This window comes from Leguminivora glycinivorella, chromosome Z, assembly GCF_023078275.1.
Source record: "Leguminivora glycinivorella isolate SPB_JAAS2020 chromosome Z, LegGlyc_1.1, whole genome shotgun sequence".
Classification (NCBI taxonomy): Eukaryota; Metazoa; Arthropoda; class Insecta; order Lepidoptera; family Tortricidae; genus Leguminivora; species Leguminivora glycinivorella.
In genome coordinates this window covers 35061087-35071560 of record NC_062998.1, presented here as the reverse complement: position 1 = coordinate 35071560, position 10474 = coordinate 35061087, and the positions used below count along the sequence as shown (strand labels likewise).

General features: G+C 41.8%; 1 protein-coding gene across 1 annotated transcript in view; it reads right to left on the bottom strand.

The window, feature by feature from the left end:
- Positions 1-1654: 1654 nt before the first annotated feature.
- LOC125241852 (intraflagellar transport protein 122 homolog) overlaps positions 1655-10474 on the bottom strand; it is a 31886-nt gene continuing 23066 nt past the window's right edge. Inside the window, 4 exon segments of the mRNA XM_048150531.1 lie at positions 1655-2882; positions 7253-7453; positions 7881-8062; positions 8578-8746. Coding sequence (XP_048006488.1) covers positions 2733-2882; positions 7253-7453; positions 7881-8062; positions 8578-8746 — 702 coding nt within the window. The 3' untranslated portion in view covers positions 1655-2732.

The window sequence follows — 10474 nt, the reverse complement described above, 5'->3', positions numbered from 1 at the left end:
TATCTACATCAAATGGCTGATACAAAGTTAAAATAGTATTACAGACAATTTATGACTGTAAGGGTATGCTAGTTAATTAATAGTTATTTATGTGACTGGTGTATAATGAGATGCATTAAAACACGAGTGTTAAATGCCTAATTATGTACGGTTGCATACATAACTTTATCTACGTACATATAATAAGTTTTCTACAATATGTACAGATAGTCTAAATTCAGGTGAGAGGTAATATCAACTACTGAGCCCGGTCCACACAGACCAAGGCACGCCGCGAGGCAATGAGCTCACGCGGCAAACGTCCAATGTAGAAATGCCTCGACTGAGGCCAGTTGCTCGGCCGAGCAAAACGCGCGCATATCTCTGCCGAAGCACGTCTAGATAGCACCCTTGCCGCGTGAGCACATTGCCTCGCAGCGTGCCTCGCTCTGTGTGGACCGGGCTATTGACTGACAGTTCACTATTAAAACGTTCGGTATTAGAAATGAAACAAATGATTAATCAATGAATTCCATTATCGCAAATATGATAATTTTTTTGTAATAGAATGCTTTAAATGACAATGTGTTAACTAAGGTAACTATCGCTTGGCGATACCTTACAAGTAACAATTATGTTGCTTATCGCTAAGCATGTTATACAGAACTTATGATATTGATGTAGATAAATAAAATTAAAGTATGTATGTACTGTCAAAATAAGTACCGTTGTCAGACCTATATATATAATTATATGTGTAAGAACGTCCTTATAATATTTATTTATTTATTTAACTGAGATATAATATTACTATTGACGAAACTTTTTTGTGTTCATGTGTCATTCAGCAGATCATTGTTCAATAGCAATTGACAATCCTGAGCCGCATTGTAGGATGCGAACAATTACCTATCATTATTTAACTTTCTCGCCGCCGCTTCAATGAAGTCATCAACGACATGTCAAAAAATGTACGTAAACGAGTCTTGGCACGCGGGGCACGGAATTTACTGACATTACTTGAAGTCAATGGCGGCAAAAAGGCTAATTTAAACCTTCAAAATGGTCCCAACATTATTGGGCCCAATTACATGAGGAAAACGAATTCAAACGCACCACCATAAAATATCAATTACTGCAAATGGTACAGGCACGTATATGGCTTCAAATAATTCTATAACAATTCTATATTGGCCTAGCTTACAAAATCCCTACTTTTATTTTGCATGTAGGAAAATACGATGCCACAAATCTTTTATAACAAATAATTATCGCAGCGCCTTAATAAAAAATCAAGGCAAACATACTAACAATTTTGCCGAGATTTTCAATAAGGCGCTGCGATAATTATTTCTTACAAAAGGTTTGTGGCATCGTATTTTCCTAAATGCAAAATAAAAGTAGGGATTTCGTAAGCAAGGTCAATATAGAATTGTTATAGAATTATTTGAAGCCATATACGTGCCTGTACCATATGCAGTAATTGATATTTTATGGTGGCGCTGATGTGGAGTATGCTCTACAGCAGCGCCACAATGTATAAGAGCTCACGACGAAACTAGAAACATAGATATTTTTTTAACTAGTCTAGAATTTTATAGACTTTATATAGATATTTTCCCATATGTTTATGTTCATCAAAGCTAAGGTGGCGCTGCCGTGGAGCATGACGTATTCAAACACAATTCCGATTTCAAACGCAAAAATCAAAGGTGGCGGCTGAAATATATTGGATATCGGTCCTACATCTGATATCGGATCGGATAATGTGAAAACACAGTAAATGGCACTGGCCTTCTCTTTTTCTCTCTCTACCACTTTAAATAACATGGGAGGAATGCGTTTTAATAATGATGTTTATAGTAATCCTGCCTAACTGACATCTTTTGAATGTATTGACCAACATTTATTACGCTACCATATTTTAAAACAGTTTCATACTCCGTAGCACAAACTACGAGTAATCGACATGGGCCGACATTCTCAAGTAGGCCTTAGGTATTAACTGATCAACCCAAAGATAGGTACAGGTAAATTTGATCAACCAGGGCACAGCTAATTAATAAGGTTACATACCCTTGAATCTTATAACGGTTGTGGAAGGCCTGAGAAAAGATGGATGGAATGTGTGATGGAATATGAGTTAGTATGGAATGTGTTAGTATGGAAATGACGGCTGATAGAGAGGAATGGAGAAGGAAAATCTGCTGCGCCGACCCCAAATAATGGGAAGAGGACAAGAGAATGATGATAATGAACCTTGAATCTTATAAGATAACTAAATCATGTTGTATTCCTGATACCGTCACAAATTCAGAATCATTAAGTGATTTTATGAAACCAATTGGATGGCAGACGTATAATAAACACATAATTATTTGACGTATTACTTTCTTTGACCAGTCTTACTTAATGTATAACATTTTGGAGCCAGTTAAGGCTATATAGATCCAAATTGGACATTCCGTAACTTAAGTCATACTTAAACCAATTTAGCTAGGATGGTCGTTAGATCCGCCGCCGATTTAGACGGTACGAGAATTAGCATACAAGTTTTATCATGTATTTGATGACTGTGCAAATTTGTACGTAACTTCAACAGCGCGCAATGTAATTAAAATCGAATCGCGAGTTCGCACGCCGTCTAAATCAGGCCTAATCTTGTTTGTATCGCAGGAAGGTTGGAATGAAAATAAAAGAATTACCTGTGGGTGGGGGACAAGTAGGAGGGGGCATAGTGGGCATAGGGGATGTTATCGCCAGGAGTCGATGGCAGCGGCTTCGCTAGGCGGCGTGGCGGGTGCGGAGTCGGGCTCGCGCGGGCCTCGCTCGCCGGCCTGCCGGCAGAACGGGCACTGGCCCTTCGTCACCAACACCACCTCGTAGTCCTCCAGGTAGAACAACTGCAGGAGATACAATATTTACTCACACATACGAACAACACAATGTACATAAGGTGTAGAACACAAACATCTCCTAACCCGCTGGCTCGTTCGTCGCTGAAACGCGGCGTCTTGGTCGATAGTCCACTATCATATGTTTATCATAGAAGTATGATCATAGGCAACATGTCGTCCTTTTTCTTCACGTTGGAGTAAAAGGGAGGCATACAGATCTATGATCATATTTCTATGATAAATATGATAGTGGACTACCGGCCTTATGGGCATATTAGTCACATCACGTGGCGCCATCTACTTTTTGCACTTTCTGAGGCGATCGCATTTGTATGGGATGTTATAATCCATACTAATAGTATAAAAGGGAAAGTGCGTGCCTGTTTGTTTGTCAATTTTTCACGGCAAAACGGAGCGACGAATTGACGTGATTTTTTATTTAAGTTTAGATAGTTGAAGGGCTTGAGAGTGACAGTCTACTTTTTGTCTTTTTCAGACCCCCACATTCCTAAAATGGGGGGGGGGGGGTGGAAGTTTGCGCGACTGCGGGCCACAGACCAATACAACAAGACGGCCCTTACAGGGCGACTCGCGGTCACCAAGCATACGACAAATCAGGTTTATAAAAGTTTGAACGCGTGCGACACCGATCAGTAGCGCCCAAGTATACGACCCGCTAACAGTGTTCGTATCCGCTCGGGAAAAAATCTTAAATAATCAAATTTGGTTGCAAACAATGGTCTCTTGCAGCATAAAGTGGTGTGGCAAGTCTTCTAACACTTCTACATATAAAAAAACCGGCCAAGAGCGTGTCGGGCCACGCTCAGTGTAGGGTTCCGTAGTTTTCCGTATTTCTCTCAAAAACTACTGAACCTATCAAGTTCAAAACAATTTTCCTAGAAAGTAAATATAAAGTTCTACTTTTGTGATTTTTTTCATATTTTTTAAACATATGGTTCAAAAGTTAGAGGGGGGGGGGGGGCGCGCACTTTTTTTTCCTTTAGGAGCGATTATTTCCGAAAATATTAATATTATCAAAAAACAATCTTACCAAACCCTTATTCATTTTTTAATACCTATCCAACAATATATCACACGTTGGGGTTGGAATGAAAAAAAATATCAGCCCCCACTTTACATGTAGGGGGGGTACCTTAATAAAATATTTTTTTCCATTTTTTATTTTTGCACTTTGTTGGCGTGATTGATATACATATTGGTACCAAATTTCAACTTTCTAGTGCTAACGGTTACTGAGATTATCCGCGGACGGACGGACGGACGGACAGACAGACATGGAGAAACTATAAGGGTTCCACATTTAAGTCAAATTAATTATTTTGTTGAATATTGTTTATTATCCGCGGAGTTCATTTATACTGGTCAATATGGTTGTACTGAGCGGCGCCGAGGCGCGTCCATCCCTTTTTGCCTAGTTTCACGTAAACGACTAGGGATGGGGCCATGTTAGTTTATGTCTGTTGCGGGAACTTCGTACTACCGTTCGTACCATGTGCTACCATTTTATGAAATATAAAAGAAAGCAGATTTGTAATTGTGAATAATTATCTAGAATCTGTAGAGTCTGTAGTGTTATTTAGTTGATTGATTAGTTTAGAATATTTAGTTGGTATTTGGTAATTTAACTTAGTAAACGTAAGTAAAAATGCACAGTTTAGTTATTAGTTACTAGAATGATTTTTATTGAGGTGCTATCACAATCGTCATCCTCCTTGCGTTATCCCGGCATCGGCATTCGCCACGGCTCATGGGAGCCTGGAGTCCGCTTTGGAAACTAATCCCAAGATTTGGCGTAGGCACTAGTTTTATGAAAGCGACTGCCATCTGACCTTCCAACCCGAAGGGTAACTAGGCCTTATTATAATTTAATTATAATATTATAATTTGTTGCAAAACAAATTCACCACAGTACTGGTACCGGTACCATTGTCTATAATAGACATGTCCCATTCCCATCCCTGCTGCTAATCGTAAAGGCGCGCCATTATTTGAAACGACCAATGGCAGCACCGTGCGCGCCCGCCTCACCCCGCAAGGATTGGTGATTTGCGTCTCGAACAATATCGCTTGCATTAGGCTTCTAGTGGGTAGAGGTGTGCGCCGGTGGCTAAATCGTCGGCGGCGGCGTCCGGGCCAAAAATGGCCGGCGGCGTCGGCGTAATCGGCGTGATCGGCGTAATAATTAAAAACATGTTATATTTAAAAAAAACGGCACTTCTATAACCGGCGTTACAAAGTACATAAATAAACTTTTTATCATGAGCCCTGTGACACAATTTCATGTTCTAATGAAGATTTTAGCAATATTAATAGCAAATTATTTCGTTTTTTTCTCGAAATTTGTCACTAAGTTGATATGAACCGCCGCCGCCTCCGGGCATTTTTGCCGATTATTAAACGGCGTGACCTTGGTGGTTACTAAACTGCTCAAACTTGGTATTTGTATTTGCACTATTTGGATATATTTTTGGACTTTTTTGTGCAATATTTGTTACAATTTGCCAATAAACTTTACTATGAATAAAATATTTGTTATTCAGCAGTAAGAAAGATGAGGGACTTCAGTATGAAGTTCTTAATGGCATGCGAAAAACTGATGGGCATGCGGGGAGATCTGTGTGCGATTTTGCTCTGACTTACGTCTTGACTATAACCACATGGTTACAGCGCCTACGAAAGCACCAGATCTGGAGAGCCAAGACTCTCCCTGTTGGATCTTCAGCTATTTTTCCATCTGGATGACTACCATGTATTATTCAAGATTTCAGAGCTCCTCGAAAAATACCTATGTGCCCATCGCGTCGGCAAACTGCTTGTAGCCACTGTGTGTAGAACTATAGTTTGGAATGGGACGCGATGGTTTTTTGCGTCCTAGGTACTCATAGAGGTATACTACCCAGGTTGGCTTCACTTTGCGTGATCTTAATTTCGTTGCTGATCTGGTTTTGCAGGAATTAAAGCTTTTCATTATAATTCTGTGTGATTACAACTACCGGCAAGTGCCAACCTTCATTTAATCGTATTTATCTTGTTTTTTTATGTGCTTAATATGTGGCCCACTGCTGGGTAGGGGCCTGTTCTTTTTATCCCCACTTATTACAGTTTGCTGTCCGCTCCTGCCAGTCATTATAAAAATGCATCGAGGTCGTCCTTTTATCTCTTTTTGGTCTTTCCCGGCCTGGCTGCGGTAGCACGGTAACCATTCGTTGGTACTTTGGACTACCGGTCCTGGTATATATCGCATTAACAGATGGAAAATTAATCAGTGCTAACATTGCTACACGACGCAAAAAACAAAACCAGTTTTCTGGATCAACTATCTGCATCCAACTCAAATTTGTATGCCGAGAGCTATATGCTGGACATCCGTTTCCACCATAGTTGTGTGTAAAGCTCTTTTTTTTCTCGACACTCATCAATTGGCTGGGCACAATGGAATTCCTGTGGTTGTGCTGACGATGTGTGTTCCTCCGACTATTATTCTTTCCGCGTCACGCCGACCAGCAGTGATCTATTGTTACGGCTCTTTGTGATTAAATAATCTTCTCATGCCCATTGAATCCAGGAAGTTCAAGATTTTTTGGACTGTAAGGTCTTGTACCTCATAGGGTCGCAGTGCTCCACCGATGCTAATGCCTCTTTACCAGCTTCCAAAGGTCCTCATAAAGAAAGAGTGCCTTGAAGATTCACGATAATTTAGAAAATAAATTATTTAATGGAAGCCAACAATGATAAAAAAATATTTTGTGCTATCAACAGATAATTATTAGGGTAATCAGTGTTTTTTCCTATCCCGTGTTCATTTACATGTGTTATTTAACTCACTGTTTATATAAAAGTATACGTATGATTTTTATATAAGGAACACCTTAGTACTTGTACAAGTAGGTACAAATTAGAGTTTTGAACTCTCAATAAAAGAAAGTTCCAAATTCAAAATCGCAAAAAAATGGCCTGGGACTTACGAGGTTCAATTCAAGGTCACGCCAAATATACTCCGGAAACACGCCGCCACCGCCAATTTTTGGCAAACGCCGTTGCTGATCAATTTTTAATCGGCACACACGTCTACAGAATGAATAACACAGAACAAGCCAAAAATTAGTAATTATTTTCACTTCGATCTCACGCCGATTTCACGCCGGTGAAATGATCGGCGGCGTCGGCGTGGCAAAAATGACCGGCGGCGTACGCCACGCCGGTCGGCGCACACCTCTACTAGTGGGGTGTTCTGTGCTGCGGGCAAAAGTTAGTCTTCTTAGATTTAATTTTATCGGAGTTAATGTATGTACAAGTGTAATTGGTAAACCGTTCTTGTAACAAAAATAAAAAAATAAATGATAATAGTTACTAACGGAACCGCAGTGCGGGCAGGGTATGACGGGCAGCTCGGGCAGCATGTTGCGGTAAAGCAGCGGCGGCGGCAGGCCCGCGCGGTCCGCGCCCGCGTCCGCGCCCGCGCCCGCGTCCGCGCCCGCGCGTACCACCACCACGCTCGCCGGGCTGAGGCGCAGCAGCGCGCTGCGGGAACACACCACCGGCCCGCCCTCTTCTTCCTGCGACACAATGTACAATGTTTGGATCTATCTATATCTATAGCGACAATATTTTTACTCTTAGGGCCGATTGCATCTACCACAGTTAACAGACATATCAACGTCACGCAACAGAAGGCTAATAGAAATTCTCATACAAAAAGATTTGCGAACGCTAAATTCGATAAAAGACGGTTTGGTGCAACCGACCCTTAGAATGAATATAAACGTAGCTATAGCGTAGCGTAGTATCTTGTGTGTATCTGATTAAAGAAGTGTACTCGGTGTTAAACAACTACTTATTTGTTCCCCTTGCCGTGTACCTTGTAGTCTGAAGGAGAGGGGCCTCGTTCCCCGCTTCGTGTAAACAGCGCAGAGGTTGGACATCGTAGTTCAGCGCTGAAAAGCAGCATGCTTGATTGGTACCTTTGTGTCACAGGACACTGACCTCATCAAACTTGTCGAGGAAGGGGTCCGCGTCGTCGAGGTCGTGGTTTATCCGGAGCACCTCGGCGCCGCCCGTGTCCTCCTGCGCGTCAGTGTCGGGTAGTGACGTACGTTCTATGAGCTCCAAGGCTTCTTCGTACGATATGCCCTCCGCTGGCACGAACTGCACTAGAGGCAGTACATCTACAAAGAAAAGCTTGGTTAATTGATTGCGTAAGTGTTATAACTTGAAATGTTCTGTTTTTTTCTTATTAACAATAACAAACCGATAACATAATTTACAATTTTAAAGCGTTTACTGAGTGAGGGAGGAAAATTGGGACTTTGGAACGAGTACGCACGCGTGCGCTTGCAGAAGAGGAAAGTGTGTGTTATTAAATGGATAGTCACGAGCAGTTACCGTACGTAGGTACTAGGTAGTAAATATGCTGGCCTGTGGTTGCAGGAGACACAACGCGGCGAGCGAACGTGCGAATGTTGTCAAACTGACAGTCGAATTCTTACCGTGCGATGGTAGCGAGTACGCTGGCGTATGCTTGCACTGTAGACAACGCGACAACGGCGTGGGAGCGGCATGGGAGCGGCGACACGTTTGAAGTACCGCCCGCTCGGCTCTTCAGGATCATCAGCTCTACGCTCGCGGACAGCGGAGTAGCGGCGGTACGTTGTAGTAACCGGATAGTTAGTCAAGTCGTTACCGTGCGAAGGCAGTGAGTACGCAGGCGTGTGCTTGCAGTGTAGACAGCGCGGCGACGGCGTGGGAGCGGCGTGGCGGCGGCAGCGCCAGCACAGCGGGGACACGTCGTCGTCGCGGCCGTCCGACGTGCCGCCCGCTCGGCTCTTCAGGATCAACAGCTCTACGCTCTCCTGCACAACAATCGCAGTAATGCACTCACGTTTGTAGAATTTTATTCGACTTAGGGCCAGTTGCATCAACCACATTTGACAGACACGTCATCGTCACGCAGCAGACGTTCATAGAACTTCCCATACAATAAAATTTAACGAATGTTTTAGCGGTCACAGACGGTTTGGTGCACCCGACCCTTACACTAAAGGGATTGGTATAAGGAAATACGCAACTGTATTTAGACTGTGCACGACAAACAAAATATAATAATTAGAACCTTTTACTTGAAATTAAAGCTCGAACTAAGTTCATTTAGTAACTAGACTTATGTTGACCGGGATATAGACCGTGATTACCTTTTTGATTTTTGTCGAGCTCCCGATATTTCGACGCAGTTGCATGCGTCATGATCACGAAAAATTGACGAAGGCGGGTGGATATTAAAGTTGCATAGACAGCGCGCGATCTACCCTCCTTCGCCCGCTCGGGGGATATCGGAAGCTCGACAAAAATCAGAAAGGTAATCACGGTCTATATCCCGGTCAATATAAGTCTAATGAAAATAACCGTGAATCATTCAAAACTAATTTATCCTACTTCATTATTACATCACTAAGTTACGATTAAAAACTAGATTGTATGCAAGATCAAGCGGATCCATGGTATCGATTACCTACTGTACATTAGTACCTATTATGCTCTGCGCTTTACGGTAGACTAAGTAACTAGTGTTCCTTTATACGCGTCACCACCATGCTAGAGCACCTTAAAATGTATGTATGTAACATTAAAGTAAGTTTTACCTAGTTAATACAATCAATTATTAGGTTGAAGATCTCATCTACATCTACAAGTATATTTGAACATAATAAGGAGGTACATACATAACCAAACCGACTGCGAAAGAGAAATCTCGTAATTTCTTGGCAATAACAAAATAGGTAGGCACCGCGACTTTCTCGAAAATTCCTTCACCTAATAATAATCTGTCCACATGTCGCCACGTCACGCAGATGGCGCGCCATGTGAGCGAGAGTTAGCACTGCTTGATATCTACATGTATAGGTGTAATATATTAACCTATATATTTTATAAGGTTTGTGGTACAGAGCTGTCAGCAGCGAAGTCTTATTTTCTAGTAGGTATGTAGGTACTTATAGGCTATTATTAGTGCAAAAATATGTGGCACGTTCAAATGGCTGCAAATAAGTTCATGCCAGATATTATTGCGGCATTCGAAGATATTATTGCAGGTGTCTAAAGATAAGTTAGTCTTTTGTCGTTTTTTGTGGGGGCGAGTCAACGTGTGCCGGAAATAAAATTGAATACCGTTCTTTAAGGCATAGTTCAGTATTTAGCCCATCACTTTCATTTACTAGCCCCAGGTACGTAGCCGAATGGCACAAACGCTCACGAAACGATACGCTCGTAGATATCTATCTCTATCGATCTTGCGTTTTGGCGTGACAGAGCCAAACTAACTTTCGTGGCTTTTCGTTTTCGTTTCGCGTCGCAGAAATGCCATTCGGCTACGGCATCAGTTCATGTTACATTCCATTAAACTCTCAAATAGTCCTTAGTCTCCCTCTTAAGTACTTCCTATGGCGAGGCTTCCACAAATTGTTTATTGAATAAGTACTAAGTACTGGTAGGACCTTGGGACTTAAAAGAGTTTAAAACACTCAGAATTCAAAAAGTTATTCAATCCATTCTACCTCATGTTGATTAATTAAATAAAATAAAAT